Genomic DNA, 17,740 nt, shown 5'->3' with positions numbered 1-17,740 from the left:
TGAGACACCTCTTGGGAACTACATAAAAAGAAGAGCAAGAAGACATCAAGTGACTCAATAAAAAAATTACTCCCCGACTACACTATAGTTTCCCAAGTTAGACTTTATCTAATTGAATTTTCACCTGTGATATTTTTCCAGGTTAGAAAATCAATAATAACCCATTGCATCAAAAACTTGGGTAAACGTATTCCTGTTCTACTCAGGGTTAAAAATTGCCTTAGTTCTGGCTTTAAAAAGACAAGTACCCTGTGTTAAGTGCAGTAGAAAAAGCCCTTGAGAGTGATAGCGAAGAAATTCACTTCCTTTAGGACAGAACAGTATAGTTTACCACTTATGATAACAACCTCATTAACTCTGTAATTGTTGAACAATATAACAAATTGTGGACAAACGAACAAATCTCAAAGTTGGCATGTCTTCGTGCTTACACTTTTGGATAGCTGTATGGGAACGAACAATAAACTGAAAAATGGAGCAAACAGATTTTACACAGAACGGATTAGAGTCCAGATATGGATCTTGCTTTCAAAAATAATGCTAAAAATACCCTGGTTTACAAATCGTAAATGTGGCTCTGGGTTATATAAGCCTGCAGCATGGGTTTACTCACACAACATGGAAAACCTAATTAAGATTCCCATGTAGCATCTCCCCCTCTCCACACAACAGCCCGTAGCACTTGGGTAATCACTCTATTAATCATGGCAATGCTGTTAGTAATCACACAATTGTCTCCAATAAACAATTATCTCCAATAACAGGAAGGTGTAGGGGCAGCTCCTCGGCTCACACCTGAGACATCTTGAAGCGGCAGAGAGCTCATTTTGACTGAGGAGGCAGAGCTGGGTTGTGGAAGTTTGTTTCGCATTAAGATTACTTTCACAAGGTTACTGAACTCGATTTATTGCCAAATATGTTCCAGGTTCAATACAAAATATGCTCAATCGACAGCATCTCTGACAATGTTGATTACCCCAAAAATTAGTCTGGGTTACAGTGAGGCACTTACAATGGAAATTAATGAAGCCAATCTGTAAAATGTAAAATACTCAGATTGATTATAGCCACAAGATGTAAACAATAACATGATTTTTTACAACAATAATATGACATTTTACAGCTTAGTTGCCATGGCAACATACTCCCTAAAACCCTAAAATTACTGTAAAATTAAGTTGCTTTACAGCTCAAATAATGTATTAATTCTTCTGTTAAAACTTGTGCAAGTGCTTTTAATAAAATTAAAAGCTTCACATTTTATTTTAGTTTCCATCAATTAAAACAAAGCTGATATAAATATATATATTTTAAATGAAACTAACTGAAATAAGTTTAAGCTGAAGTAATTAAAATGACTAAAACTAAAGTTAAATAAAAATATTTGAAAAAAAATATTGACAAAAGCATATATTTTTTTTTTTTATGTTTTCAGGTGTTTTTAAAGGAAGGACGGACAATTTTAGTAGGGCTGCCCTAAATAGTCGACTAACTGTTAGTCGACTAGAAGAAGCTTGGGTGACCAAAATTTTATTAGTCGGTTAGTCGCAGAAAAAAACCTCCAAACATTTGCCCATCATTCACTGACTTCAAATATGGCTTATTACAAGGCCTGTCGCAATAGTCAATATATCGACTTATCGCACAATATATGTGCATGACCTAAATTTTTGGGAGTTTCAAAACATTATTAATAAATTATTAAAATGTTAAAACAGTCTCCTGTTTTTTCACGATACATTCATAATCATTACTTTTGCTGGTGTGCTGTGACAAGCTTTATGTGTGTGCTTGAGCGCTGAGCTGATTAGGCTCTATATTAAATATAGGCAATTAAAGGCTCATTATTATGATATATGGCTTATTAATATAAAAGCGTGATTAGTCGACTAATCACTTAAATTAACGACTACTAGTCGACTAGAAAAAAAGACGAGGGCAGCCCTAAATTTTACACCACAAATTCTGTCAACTGAGCTTAACTTGCATTTAACCCAGAATATTCCTTTAATGCTGGGCTAGATCGTGGACCAAAACTAGGTAGAGAGATCCAGAATTCCAGTTGAGTTGAGTTTAATTTTGTCCTGCCTCATGACAGAATCCAGGTTGCAAGTAACCGTTCAGAGTAACAAAGTTCTCATGATGCCACCGGCAGCTAAAGGACACACAGCACGAACCTATCCCTCCCAGCGTCTCTCTGTGCCTGTGATTTTAAAATAGCAGCACAATTTCACAAGAAATAATTAACAAACAACACATGAGTTTGATGACCAAAGCTGTGAGAACACAGTGATAATGCTGACACTGAGAGAACGAGCATCTTGGCCCCAAATCATCCTCCTATCTGGGTACACTCCTCCTTATATCTGTCTGAAGGCCTTCTGGACTGAAAAAACCAACAACAAAAAACCTAAAGTGCTTACAGCACTGTTATTTCTGGGGGCAACGAGCCCTTCCCATATTCAGCATCTACAGAATGTCAATTAGTCCTGACAGTGAAATATCAATATTTAATCATTAGAAATTATTAAAAAGCAGGTGAATAGCAGGGTGAATAACAGTAAGTCTTAAAAAGGGGTGGACTTCATCACTTATAGTGCACTGATTCATTTTTTTTTTTATTAAATTTTTTTTATGAATTGCTGGTTGGCCATAATGCCTTTATTATATATGTAGGTCCTACTCGCCCTGCTCTGTGCGGGCCTCGAACCCGGGTCTCCAGCATGGGAGACGGGCACGCCAACAAGGAAGCTAAAGACTGCAGCCTCTAGCGTCAATCGTTAGTGTACCTCTTGAGATCAGGGGAGTGAGATTTACCAGCACAGCTCTTACTAGCTGACCTCTGTTACACTCACCCCCTAATCCTCACTCCCATCTGGGTCACGGCACCAAACTCGGGTCTCTGGCGTGGGAGGCGGGAACGCCAACAAGGAGGCTAAAGACTGCAGTCTCTAGCATCAGTCGCTATTTAATGTCATACAGTAACTCAGCGTTTGTTGAAATGAAGTGCGGGCAAATAAGTCTTATAGAACCGAGCCATATCTAGAGACCAGAATTCATACTTAAGTTTCAAAACTCCCATTTCATTTTCATATAAAGCAGACAAAAAAACAGGGAGGCCCATATTAAGAGGAAAAGAAACGGTTCTGATCCAATGGCAGATGGTAGTGGGTAAAACTATTTTAAAGATGTGCACCATATAACACTTGTGTTTATGCGTGTGTGTCACTGATATACAGGAACAGACCCTGCATCTGTTAGCTGCTCATGTTTACCACTCTAACAAGGAACAGTAAGGGGGTAACATGAGCACTCTCTCTCTTGCACACACACAGACAGTCTGGGTCCAAACAGCAGTGTAGCCAGGCCGAAACACGAGAGCCCCTGTGAACAATGGCGTTATTCTGAGGGGAGCAGATGAGATGGCAGACGGATGAAGGATGTAGTCAGAGATCCTGATTGGAGCTGATCATCAGAGACCGTGTGAACACAGACTGGGAACATGTTCAACTCACAAAATCTCTATACATTCCACCTCTCTTTCTACTTTTTCTCTTTCTTTTTCTCTTGTTTTTATTGTCACTGCCCCCACAAAAGCCTGTAGGGGTGTCTGGCTAAGTAATGGCGTACCTCAGGGCTCAGTGCTGAGCCCTCTTCTTTTCCTCTATATACTCAACATTATAAATGTGTGTGTGCATAGAGCACCCTTGAGTAGAAGTGTCTTCACCAGATTAAGCACAACAACAACAACAACAACAAAAAAACACATCATGCAACAGGGGATCAGACCTAACCACAAACGCCTGCCTTAGCACATCAGTTTCAACACACACACACACACACACACACACAAACACAAACACACACACACACACACACACACACACACACACACACACACACACACACACACACACACACACACACACACACACACACACACACACACACCACACACACACACACACACACACACACACAGAGTCTCAGTATACAGCCACATGCTTGCTGGTGTACACATAAGTCAAATGGAGGGTATCACATGTGCAGTATAACTAATAAAATAATGATCATAAAAACAAAGCAAGAATGATGATAGAAAGAAAGGGATGATATATAGTGCTTATTCGTCGGCTCTCTGGAATACTTGAATCACAAAGTAACAGAAGGAACAGGAAGAGGAAATAGATGAAGTGAAAGGAAAATAGAAAGTAAAAGACTGACAGACAGAGAGTTGCAACAACAAAATGGCAACAAAAGGAATTGGAAAGAGAGAGACAACATTAGCTTTTAGGGTGAGTCACTTTGCTGCAGAGTTTCTTACGACAGACTGAAAACCACTCTCGACAACAGTTTGCAATGCCAACTTACAATGTTTACGACACTGACAACTAGAGCATCGAAAAAACACTTAATCAATTCAGCTTTATGGTCCTCCTCCTCCTCTCCACACTTGACATGATGTATAAAGTCTTTTTTTGCTTACCTCTGAGCTCCTTACTTTCTGTTCCTGCATGCTTCTCTGAGTGTGTGTGTGTGTGTGTGTGTGTGTGTGTGTGTGTGTGTGTGTGTGTGTGTGTGTGTGTTCAGTGAGTGTTCAATCGTACAGTAGAGAGGTGTTCATGTTCTGTGGAGTTGCTTCCTTTTCTCTGGGCAGACTCAGAGACTGTGCTCATCGGGTTTGTGTGTGTGTGTGTGTGTGTGTGTGTGTGTGTGTGTGTGTGTGTGTGTGTGAGCATGCCAGAGATGTGGGGAGGCCCTGAATCACTTCCTCACCGCTGCATCCAGCATTCTGCGGCACTCAGCAAGTCTACTGCAGGGAGCACAGCCAAGCAGCAACCAATAGAGGAAGGGCCATCGAGCCCACACGGAAAAAGCGTACTGTAACACGGTTCCCACTCAGGATGCCGACACTTGACAGGTACAACAACAAGAGCTTTTGTAGCTTAAATGACTCTTAAATCAAGAGTACAGTTTAGTAGTTACATAGCTAATATAGTAAATAATCATCACTATTACTACTGCTGTATTTTAATAAACATCTAACCCTATATTAAGACTTTAGAAAATAAGTAATTCTTCACTGTTGAGCTACAAACATGAACGATGCTTCAAATAATGTGGTCTGTTAAGAAGAATTAACTATTAATTTTCTAAGTAATCAGACTTATAATAAACAATGTTATCGTCCTAAAAGTGTGGAAGCCAATATAGTAGGCTAATCGTTATAGTTAACGTTCTTTGTGTGAATAATAATAATAATAATAATAATAATAAATAATAATAATAATAATAATAATAATAATGAATGGGCCATAATACATTATTAAAATCGAAAGTCGTATCTGTAATAGGGCTGCAACAACTAATCGATAAAATCAATAATAATCGCTAATGAAAATCATCGACAATGAACGTAATTATTGATTAGTCGTGTCTGCCCATCGCACACGGAAAACTTCTGCCAGTCGCGTCAATTTACAGCACTGAATAGCTTATTTCTATGGACAAAATGCATCTAAAAATAGTGGAGGAAACAGAGTGAGCTGCTGCGGGAAAGGTACAGGGCATCAGTGTAAGGCTTAACATGGCTCGCCCTGTCAGGTGCTTTGACAGATGCGTGTGCTGTTCAATGTGTAATATGTTTCCTCAGAGCAAAACTTTCATTTTACGGTTATTTCTTTATCTGTAAGTGTTACAAATTCACACAAGTATTTACATTTTACATGAAGGCTCATCCTGACAGTCTGCATTAAACTTCAGACTTTCCTGAACGAGTGCCGGTGCGCGTATGCGCATCAAACGGACGCATTAGAGAGAGAGACAATTAATATTTAGCTCAAAAATATATATTTTTCTGAAATATCTGTTGCTGGATGTTAAATTTAGATTTAAAAGTCAACATGTAATCCAAGTATTTTATGAGAGTAGTAATTGTAAAGGGATAACAGCGTGAAATTGAATATAAATGTAAGACGTTTCTTACATTTACAGGACAAGGAAATTACAGTAACCGGTTACCGTGTCCAGGGTGAATGTGTGTGTGTGCCTGCAGACATTCCTCTTATCTGTTAACACTAGGTTTGAGTTTTTATTTTTATTTATTATCTTTATTATCTTAATTTTTAATGTAGGGATTTAAACTGTCCTTTTACTGTATAGCTCTTTTGCATATAGATATATTCATATGCATATAGATATGTTTTCATAGCATTCAGTTGGCATGTTTGTTTGAAGGACAGCATTGGGCAGGATGTGGAATAGTGCATTTTGTATAGTATTTTTTTTATTATAATAATTGGCCTTTTTTTATCCTATTAAGTTGCAGCCTTAATCTGTTATATTATTTAATAGACCTGAGCTAATATGACTTAACAATAAATAGTTGTTCTTTTATTAAAGCTGCAGTCCGTAACTTTTTGGGGTTAAAAATTAAAATACATTTTTGAGCAGGTACATAACCAGCCAGTGTTCAAAACTATAGGAAACAGCGTGATGAGGGATGATGAGATGTCAACTCAGTTGTCGATGGCCAGAAGGAAACCACAGTGACAGGGAAATGCACAGAGACGAGGGAGAACGACTAGGGAGATGGTGACAGATTGGAGATCATGGAATAGGGAAGGTATAGGAATCTTTCGTAGAGACGTTGTCAACAATAAGTAGCATTTAGAGTGTCAGTCTAGTATCCACTTGGGAGAACAGACAATGTGTGTGACTGAGGTGTGTGCTTAAGTAGTCCATGGTTGATAACAGGTACAGGTGATTATTATTCTCTGTGATTGGGAAGTGCATGCAGGAGAGGGCCAGGGAGGATGAGGGGAAATGTAGTGAGGAGGTGGTGACTAGCTGGTGACCGTGACAACAAGCTGTGCTTGTGTGATTATTATGTGAATGTGATAGTGACAGACAGCCGTGAATATGTGTGTGTGTGAATTAGAACTGCAGCAAGTTTAATGAAGCTGTAGTGGGTGATGGTGACTCTGCCTGCACTAATGAGAACACATGGAAACCACACAAATATATGCAATGAACAAGCACATGCAAAAAGGGAACACGAGCTTGTCTGCTTCTAAGAAAGCTCCAGGAGAACAGGCAAGAATTTCACAATGTTCAACAAAGACATCAAACATCAACAACACTGTCTGACTGCTTGTTAAAGCCCAGATGAAACCCAGAATAAAGCTACCATGACCAAAACCCTTAATCCACACCGAATCCAGTCAAATATAAAGATATGCAAAATGATCAGGCACTGACTATAATAAAATCTCATTAATATTCTTGTCACAAAATGGACATAACCGTTATCTTCAGAAAAGAAAAGAACAATTCACCAAATTGTTCTAGCACACTTGCAGGTCCAGGATGGAGAAGATATGTCCATAACTCTCTGCAAGCATTTCTGCATTCCTCAACATAATTTAATAAGATTTCCTTGTGAAATATTCATGACTGCATGACTCAAAGCTTGCTCAACATTTTTAGCAGATGGGTCAGTACTGTCTGGGTACCTCTTTCTCCCAGTCTGAATTCACATGCCGGAAAGCCCTATTGCCCCCGGCTGCACACACACGCACACACACACACGCACACACACACACACACACACACACACACACACACACACACACACACACACACACACACACACACACACACACACACACACACACACACACACACACACACACACACACACACACACACACACACACACACACACACACACACACACACACACACACACACACACACACACACACACACACACACACACACACACACACACACACACACACACACACACACACACACACACACACACACACACACACACACACACACACACACACACACACACACACACACACACACACACACACACACACACACACACACACATCCATTGGAAAGGCTACAATGCAGAGCATTACTGTGCACAATGTGTTCGGACAGAGTGTTTCCTTTATGTGAGAGGGTAAAGAACTAAATCTAGCTCCATTCCTGGCTCAGACTATCATTATCTTGAAGAGAGGATATGCAGCATGTTAATTGCCATCAGCTGGCTCTTCAATCCAAATATAAATTGTAAAACAGTGAATAATGGAGATCAAATCCTTTAGCTCATAATCTTACTTTTAGTTTTATTTATTTATAGGCCTACGTATTTATTTATTTATTTATTTATTGCAGTGAATGGAACACTTGCCCTGTCATCAATGAGAATAGCATATTTCTGCATGTATTAAGAAAAATACATTAATGACTTTATGAATGCTTTTGATGACTCTAGAGACAGAAGTCCAGATCTTTAACCACTGTGGTACACTATCAACAATTACCATGGTTAACAACTCAAAGAAGAAAGAATGGTTAACTAAAGTAGTCTTTGTGCACAATTTACAGTAAAGAAAAGTCCAAAGAAAATATCAACCAGATCAATTGATTTGTTCCGACAGTTCATGTAAATGTAAATACAGTTTTTAAAAAAAGTAATATTGTGAAATATTATTGCCTTAAAAAAAAATTTCTTCATGTTCAATCATTCTTGCTTCCACAACACTGGCTGTGAGACTGCACTGCTAAATCAAGTCTACTGATTCATGATGCTTCAGAAGGAGCAGGAAGTTTGTGTGTAGCAGTGCTGATGTGGGAGAGAGAATAGGGTAATGTTACTGAACAACGCTTGCCTTAAGTTCTGAGATGCCCACTGGTATAGACAGATCAAGTGTGTTATTATACAGCCCACTGATGCCATCATGCCAGAGAGAAAGACAGATAGAGCTCAGTTTCACTCCTCTACACACATCCACCCCCATACATACTCTCACATGCAGGCTTCTACACACACTGGCATTAATCTCTTTCCACACATACGCAACCCCTCCCACTCCCACACACACACACACACACACACACACACACACACACACACACACACACACACACACACACACACACACACACACACACACACACACACACACACACACAATCATGTATCAAACACACACTGCAGAATTGTTACTATAAATGCTCAGGAACCAAATCATGGTTTTTGGCTTCACATGTACACTTCCTCTCTTTCCATCGCCAGCATGTCCACCCCTGCATCCTCGGCATCATGTTTACTGCCAGCTTGATGCACAAGAACACAGCTTCTATCAGATAAATCCATTACAAGCTGCAGAGGAAAGCAGAACGCCACCTCCTCCAGACAAGTAGCAATTTTCCAACATAAAATGGGACGAGCCCCCACCGAAATCTTCTCTATATGCATGTCCGCAAAGAATCGAGAACAGCCGAGGTACATCTAAATTGGTCAATTTGCACCTGTTTCAGAGCTTACTTTCTGTAGTCTTCAACAAAGTTTGTGTATAAAGCAGAGATGACTGTCACAGGCAGCACCTCCCCACATTGCATTATCAGGGCACTTCCTGCTCTGTCAGCAGAGGAAGGTGTAGGAAGTGAGGCTGACAGATGCAGTAACAGTTTTTGGCATATCAAACACCTCTCACTCCTCAGTAGCCAAACTCTAGACAGAAAACTGCAGCAAAAAAGGAGTAGGACAGACAGACATAATTATGAAGATATTAACTATACTTCAGATAGATAGATAGATAGATAGATAGATAGATAGATAGATAGATAGATAGATAGATAGATAGATAGATAGATAGATAGATAGATTGATTTCTATGTTGGTACTACGGCTGTCAAAAAACCTCCAACACAGCACAAAATAATTTATGGTAAAATCAGCCAACTAAAACTTAATAGAAAAATATCCACCTGTGCAGCCACATTGCACAATAGTACAGCCCCATGTGACACTCACACATGTAGAGTACACACAAAAGTTCACACTCGCAGCATGGTCTTACCTTCACATTGGACCTCAGTGCACAATAGCATGCAAAAAACATTGCAGGTATTGTGTGGCATAAGGATTGGTGTGGCAGCAAAGCTTCTTAAGGAAAGGAAATCAAGATGAGGAAGAAAAGAGTCAGAGGCGGATCACATCCCTCGGTGTGCGCTCCCAGCAGAGCATTGTGGCGGGTTGCCGTATCGGAATCTCTGGCCAAGGGACTCGTAGTACGTACACATGGGCATCAGGCATGCAGGGAGAAATACGCTATGCTTTGTTGCTGGATGAGGCATTTCAGCTGACAGCAGTAGGAAAGGCACACCACTGAACGGGGATTCTCTCTTTCTGTCTTTTCTCTCTCCCTCTCTCTCTTTAGTACAGCAAAAAGAAGAGGCAGGAACTGAGAGAGGGTGAAGATTTTGGAGGTTACTTGATACTATAACTGCACCGGATTCAATACGCACATACTGTACTGTAAAATAGCAGCAGGTAGAAAGTATAAGGAATGGCGGTCTTTATTTTAATAATTTCCACTTGTGTACAGACACCCTGTGTTGTTATATAACACCCCTCAAGACTCACTCTCTCCAGTGTAACGCTGCATTCATTAGGCCAGTGTAAGCAGTGGGTCTGTCATTTAAACCACAATCAGGGATACAGTGTGCTTTTGGGGAATGTTTGTGGGATGGTTTGATCCACATTTGAATATGTCAAAACACAATGCATCCAATGAGATTACCCACAGGGTATTTGGAGAATGCATTAGAATGCAAATCAGAAATTAACTTTGGAATTAAAAAAATAACCTGCATCCTGTTTTTCAAGTGCCAAAGTCCATTGAAAAAATACACATTAAAGTTGCACTTCCATTTGACACGATTAAACACAATTAAGGGTACAGATTCTTGACGTTTGGATCTAAGGTAAATATCTGCAAGGCAGAACCCCTGTACTGGTCATGTTCATCTGCTTTAAATGATAAAACTCCACACTGCACTGGCATCTAACAAACACAAGGGGGCAGGAGTCTAACTCATTATATACATCTCTCCCTGCAGTGGTGGACACATGTTAAATAATATAGCTTTTCCTAACTATTTCTGTCTAAGATACACAAAGTGTGCACAGCAGGATCTCAATTTCTTGTCAACCATGTAAGCACTTTAATCACTTTGCTGTGAATGTGTTAATTCAGCTTAGCGCAAAAGAGTCCCACTAAGGGTAAAATTAAATTAGAAGAGAGACAGACTAATGACTCATAGACCTTGAGAAGAATGAGTGTACTCGAACTAAATCACACCTCTCAAAACCTCCACACGCACACACACACACAAGAGACGGGCATTTTTGTCAATTTCTCATTTTCGATCATTGATAGGTCTCAAAAAACGAGTAGCCTACTCGAGTACTCAGGGGGTGGGGCATGTACATGTGCGGGGGCGGGGCGTGTCCGTCATGAAAATGAAAATATTTTAAGACTGTTAAGAAAATTAATGTTGACTTGACAAATAAAAATATGACATGAAAACATTTCTACGAAAACATGAACGTATGAATAGAAAAAAATAACTGCTAGATTATGCATCAATGTTATCGAAAAAGAAACATCTGAAAGGAATAGCTGCTTTAGGTAAAGCTGAAGAGTAGCCTAAATGAATGGTTGGTAAACTGCAGCGTTTTGCTAGCTGGTTATTAAACTCAATCAAACGCGTCTTATTTGAGATTAATAATAATAATAATAATAATACATAATAATAATAATAATAAAAGCATAAAAGTAATCTTACAACTTATATTATGCAAGCTGGTTATTAAACTCAATCAAACGCGTCTTATTTGAGATTAATAATAATAATAATAATAATACATAATACATAATAATAATAATAAAAGCATAAAAGTAATCTTACAACTTACATCTGCACAAAAAGATTGCGCACATGAACTTGACCATGCTAGTCTGATCTTGTTGTGGACGTGCTACGTGCTGAAAAACTGAAGCACAGAAAATTTACAACATTCTATTACAATCGTGTTCTCATAATAATGTTATGCATATGAATGATAGATTGGTGCTGCACATCTTGCAATTAAAGGGGTGGTATAATGCCCTTTTCACAAGATGTAAAATATGTCTTTGATGTCCCCAGAGTGTGTATGTTTTAGCTCAAAATACCCCCCAGATATTTTATAAAGCATGTTAAAGTTGTCACTTTTTGAGGGTGAGCAAAAAACGCACCGTTTTGTGTCTGTTCCTTTAAATGCAAATCAGCTGCTGCTCCCAGCACAGAGGGCGGAGCTTCAACAGTTTGCACTCACACAGACATGCACTGAAAAATTCAAAAACTTTTAGCCTTTTAGGTTCAAACCGGAGTCAGATGATGTCAACGGAGTCACTGATGGAAAGACTCAAGAAGAAGTGACATGTAGAGAATGCAACAGGACATTTCTGAATGGTTAGTTGATGAATTTATGTAGCTGATGTGTAGTTATCTTCTAGTCTTCTGTCTTGATAATCTATAAACTATGTTCAGGGGGCCAGGTTTATGTAAATTCTAGGGTTGGTGATGTCACTAACCCGGGAGAAATGTCATGTAGTCCCTACCAGCCGTTTGTTGTAGTCCTTAAAAAGCAATTTCTTTAAAAGCAAATATCTCCCTTTGCTTTGAACTTTGAGCATTGTAACTTTGCAGATGTTGTTTATGCTCAAACAGCAACATTACACACCTTTAACTGCATTTCATGATCAAAGTGACTCCAGGCATTACTGCAGTGCGCGCTTTCAAATCCAGTTTCACTTTATTTCGCCCGTCTGGAAGGTGTGCTGTCTAACGCTAACGAATCAGACCTCAGGAACCGCCTCAAATGCAGCAATAACCAATCAGAAAAAAAGAGAAATATATATATTTTTTAAAGTCAGGGCGATCATCGTTTTCATGATCGATCGTCGCTGTCACGGATGAGTACTCGTGCCCATCCCACACACACACACACACACACACACACACACACACACACACACACACACACACACACACACACACACACACACACACGCACACACACACACACACACACACACACACACACACACACACACACACACACACACACACACACACACACACTGGGAAATAATAGTCATACTTCATTGGATTGCTCTTCTCTTGACACAGCAAGATCCAAATAAACAAATAAATAATAATAATAGTTTATATATGCATCGATGGGTATGTTCAAGTGTGTGTTTGTGTGTAGCCTATACACATTTGAATTTTCTATTCATCAATGAAAAATATTAAACAGGACAACCATTTTTGACAGAAATTTTTCTTGAGCATTACATCATCATGCACGATTTCTGAACAAAGTAAAAACAAATATATATATATATTTTAAAAAAATTGTGGGAACTGACAATTACATATTGGCTCAATAAATGACTTCCAAATCATTATCCCCATGCAAAAATATGCATTGTACTAATCATAGCTTAAGGTCTTCACTTAAAATTACAAACTTATATTTACCAAACATGTTTAATTGTGCCCAGTCAATCTATCAATTCGAAGGGAAAAATCTGTGTTGGCTGAACAAGTCCTACGTCCAAAAAACTGTTACCGTATGTGCAAAATACGGCTGAGGAATACCATTGGTGTGGAGAATTCAAATGTGGATTTGAGGGAGAGCGAGTGGAGCCGAACCAGCCGGTGCAGAACACCGAAACAAACATCCCCAAGAGAATACAAATATTAATTGTCACAAGTTTCAAAACGTTATGGTGAGTAGCCTATTAAAGTTTTGCTTTAAGACCCGGTATAAAGTTATTTATACTTTATATTTTTTAGACCCTGTATTTTTTATCAAATACATGCAGCCTTGGTGAGCAGCAGTGTACATTAGGGAGGTAACAATATATTGTGTCACAATATAGCCTATCGCAATACAAAAATGCAATAATATGTATCGTGGATAGTGACAATGTGCATTGTTGTGTATAGTTCACCCAAAATTAAATTTCTAGTTTTCTGAGTTTTAGTGTCAGTACTACAATAAACTACAATATATAATGTTGGATATAATGTACATGCCTGATAATGCCAAATGTCATATAGTACCAGTAAAAAGTGTCCTACATTATTTTAAATATATCTAGTCAGTGACAGAGTGAAAGCATATTCGTCATTCAAATAAAGATTCTATCAATTACATTGGTACACAACTATAGGTGGCGGCAAGTGACTGTTAAAAATAGATTTGTCATTGAATCATTCAAGAGATTTGTTCAAAAACTCTGATTCATCCAGTAATTAAGCCAGTAAGCATAAGTCCTTAGTGAGTCATTAAATCATTAATTCAAACCAATTTTCTTTAAATATTAATTCTAATTAATTAAACATTTATTTAAATTTAGTTAAGTTCAGAATCGTGGGAGAATTGTGATCTCTATTTGAAACAAAAAAATTGTAATTCTCAATTTATACAGAATTGTGCATCACTAGCATCAGTGCTGGTCATTGCATTGAATCAATGCCATTGGTCTCTATGAAGTGAAGCATCAGCTTCAGTGTTACCCAGGCGACTCATTGCTGGTCAGTGGAACCTTGTAAAATGGTGCTTGAAGTTAAAATAATTTCAACACCTAGTTTCATGAATGAAGAATCAGCGTTTTTTAACGTATTAGTTGAATGAATGGTTTAATGACTCACTCAAAGACGGTCCTTTGTCGCCACCTAATGGCGTAACAATGTAACCTACAGTCCTACACTGACTGACAGGCTGTCTAGCGCACAGAGAAAAGCAGTGCTGATACTGGTGAAATATCAGCAGATTCAGCACTTTTAGAAAACCTCTCGTCCAGTCAGATTCGAGGATCAGAAATAACTGTTATACAAACAAAATCCCAACAAGCTTATTTTTAGGTTTATGTTCTGTTATGTGGACCCTTATTTTGACATTCCTTTCTGTTACCTTTAGTTCCTGTTTCCCCACTCTGTTTAGTTTCATTGGTTACCGTTTATGTCCTCCTTTGTTTCTAAAGTTACGTATTAGTTTCATATTTATCTAGTTTACTCTTTCCTTTGTTCTACCCATGTTTATATAGCCCCAGTTTCAGTTATTCTTGGTCAGTTCTCTTTTATACATTGTGTGGTGTGTTATTCTCTTGCGTGTTCATTTAGAGTGAGAGATAAAAAAATTGAATTTTTTTCCTGAATCTCTTTCGTCTTTGTGCCTGCTGACCACATAGTAATATTTATATAGCAAAAAAAAAAAAAAAAAAAAAAATTAAACATTTTTAAAAATGCCGATAATATCGCAATATTGAGCCACTCAAAATCACCACTGGGGAAATTCCTTCACCGCAACAGCCCTATATATGTGCATGTATATATGTATATGTATAAATCAGAGTGCCAGTTCAGAGCTAGGTGGTGTTGTGAGGCGCGGACGAGTGCCAGCATGCAGTGGGAGGCATCGGAGATGCCTTAGAGAATATATTTTTGGTGCCAGTCTCCCTGTTACCAGGGAAACTAGTTGTTCTGTGGTTAGCAGCTTTACAGTATAGATGAGCTCACAAGAAAACGGGGGAGAGAAGGAAAGAGAAAGGGAGAGAATGAGGGGGTGACAAGAGAGAGGGAGTGCTGAGGCTGAAGACTGAGGGGGTGGAGAAAGAGAGGAGGTGAGAGAAAGAGCGGAGGCGACTGAATTCACAAATTAGCCACTGGGAACTGCAGCTTTAGCTACCAAAATAGCTTTTTATGTGAGAGAGAACACCAGATAGTCTGTCCGAGGCCAGTTTCAGAGGGGGTATAGAGACTTTTCATCTAAGAAAACTTCACTTCACTTGCTGTGACCTGACGTTCAGCCTTGGACAGAAATAGAAGCAGAAAGACGCACTGGACAAAAAGGGATGTATAAGCTAAAACCGTGGACAGGACGAGAGAGACAAGCAGGCAAAGCTGCACTGAAGCCAAAACACTTTAACAAGCACAAATAGATCTCCTCCCAGAGGCAGCTCCTGCTGAAGCAATGAGTCATACACTCTTGCTCTTGCACATGCACACGCTCCCTCATTCTCCTCCTTTAACACAGATACATGTTAAAACACTTAAGGTCACATTAAAGGTGAAGAGTGTCATTTTTACGCCATAGTGGCACCAAGCAGAATTGCAAAAATAATGTTTACCTAAACCTAAAGCCAACAGTCATTAGTCTGAAAAGTGTGTAATTTTATCGATGTTACAATACTTTCTCATATCCCAGTTTAATTGATAGAGACAATATTTGAGCCATTTGTAGGCTGATTTACATGAAAAATTGAAAACCTATGGATTTGGTGAAACTATCAAAACACTGCTCTTTTTGACCATTATAACTGTGTTAGTTTTACAGCCATTAGTTCTTCAGTTCCGTTTGGTGATGTTAGCAGCACTGAAATTACACACTTGAGTTTTAAAACAAGTTTTGGAGAAAAATTATCAAGACTTTAAAGCATAAATCTAAACAAAAATGTATTTATGTATCTAAAACATAAACAAAACAAAAAAAGCATAATAATCCCCTTATGAAGAATGTTTATTTTTGCTTCTCTCAATGATCATTGTATTGAATTTCATTATATGTTTTGCCCCCCATAATAAAAACTACAGAGCTTGGATCATAAAACTAAGCAATTTGTCTTACTAAGACATACAGTGATATTTGTATGCATTTTATGTAATAAGTATTTTAAAGAACTCACTAAATCATTAAAATTACAAGTTATAAATATTACAAGTTATATATATTAATTTATTATTAATACCAGCAACTGCAGTAAATGTATATGAATGTATATGTAAGTATATGTACATTTTATTATTATAATTTTTTTAACCCCTAAAGGTTCAAGAAACTGTTCCATTTAAATATATATATTTTTTATTTATTTAAAGGGTTAAGAAAAAAAAACATTTGCATTCCAAGTATGCTAACGGCTATAACAGAACCCCAGTGCTTTACAATTCTGCATTATAATATGTAACTCTATAGCCAAAAATCCCCTTGCATCAGAAACAAACTGACATCAGCTGTGTGAAGATGTTTCGTACACTGGATAAAATCCAACCTTAAGTATAAACATCAATGCATAACTCATCTTTCACCATTTATGCTATAGACTTGAATGATGCATCAAATCATTTTTTTTTTATTATTGAGTTACATATCCTCCTGGCAGAAAATAAAACAGTCAGAAAAACCTCAAAGACTCACACACCTAAGCTTCTGAACTATATCTAGAATATCATAGAGACTTGGGGTGGGGTCTTTATCCTTGGGCCAGAAAGCAACTGCCAAACAACCACCTGAAGCATGTTGGCAACTACTCAGAAAGCCTAAGCAACAGCATAGCAGCGCTCTGGCAACCACCCACTCCAGCACTGTAGTGAGCACCAGATTTAAGGAAATCTGTGTAGCAAATGAATTAATGAATCAGTGTCAGCTCACAAATCCTTTAGATATGTAGAATCAACAGTAGTTGTAGTGTGTACCCAGGGGAAGAGAAGAGCATAACCGTCCATTGTTAGGTCATGCCTTATGTCTCTTCATACTGAGACCCGATCCCTCACATAAGCTTGACACCAGAGAGAGAGGGATAGAAAGACCTTGTCCTGCGCATATACAGTAAACACACATAAACCACCCTAAGTGAGCAGTTAGAATTCCCAGTACCAAGAAAAAAAAAGAAACGAGACATGTGAAAGGCTTACCAAAACTACACGAGGAAGGAACTCACAAACAACTATCTCAAATTATGCCACATAGGCTAAAATACCACAAACTTAAAACATAGCTATAGACTGTAATACAAATGGCCTTGGAGGAAAT

General features: G+C 38.4%; 1 protein-coding gene across 18 annotated transcripts in view; it reads right to left on the bottom strand.

Annotated features, from left to right (window-relative positions):
• Positions 1-17,740, bottom strand: part of dlg2 (discs, large homolog 2) — a 229,330-nt gene that overhangs the window by 161,328 nt on the left and 50,262 nt on the right. The window contains exons 1-2 of one of the 18 annotated variants that reach the window (XM_082157154.1): positions 4,586-4,920; positions 4,487-4,554 (exon numbers count right to left, since the gene is read on the bottom strand). The exons of 15 other annotated variants lie outside the window; for them this stretch is intronic. In XM_082157154.1, the coding sequence (XP_082013280.1) occupies positions 4,487-4,516 (30 nt within the window). In that variant the 5' untranslated portion in view covers positions 4,517-4,554; positions 4,586-4,920. Of the gene's footprint in view, positions 1-4,486; positions 4,555-4,585; positions 4,921-9,887; positions 10,219-17,740 lie in introns of those variants that run through there. 2 more of the 18 variants (XM_082157151.1, XM_082157150.1) reach the window with 2 other exon arrangements.

This window comes from Leuciscus leuciscus (assembly GCF_965113295.1).
Source record: "Leuciscus leuciscus genome assembly, chromosome: 24".
NCBI classification, from domain to species: Eukaryota; Metazoa; Chordata; class Actinopteri; order Cypriniformes; family Leuciscidae; genus Leuciscus; species Leuciscus leuciscus.
This window is presented reverse-complemented; position numbering and strand designations above follow the sequence as displayed.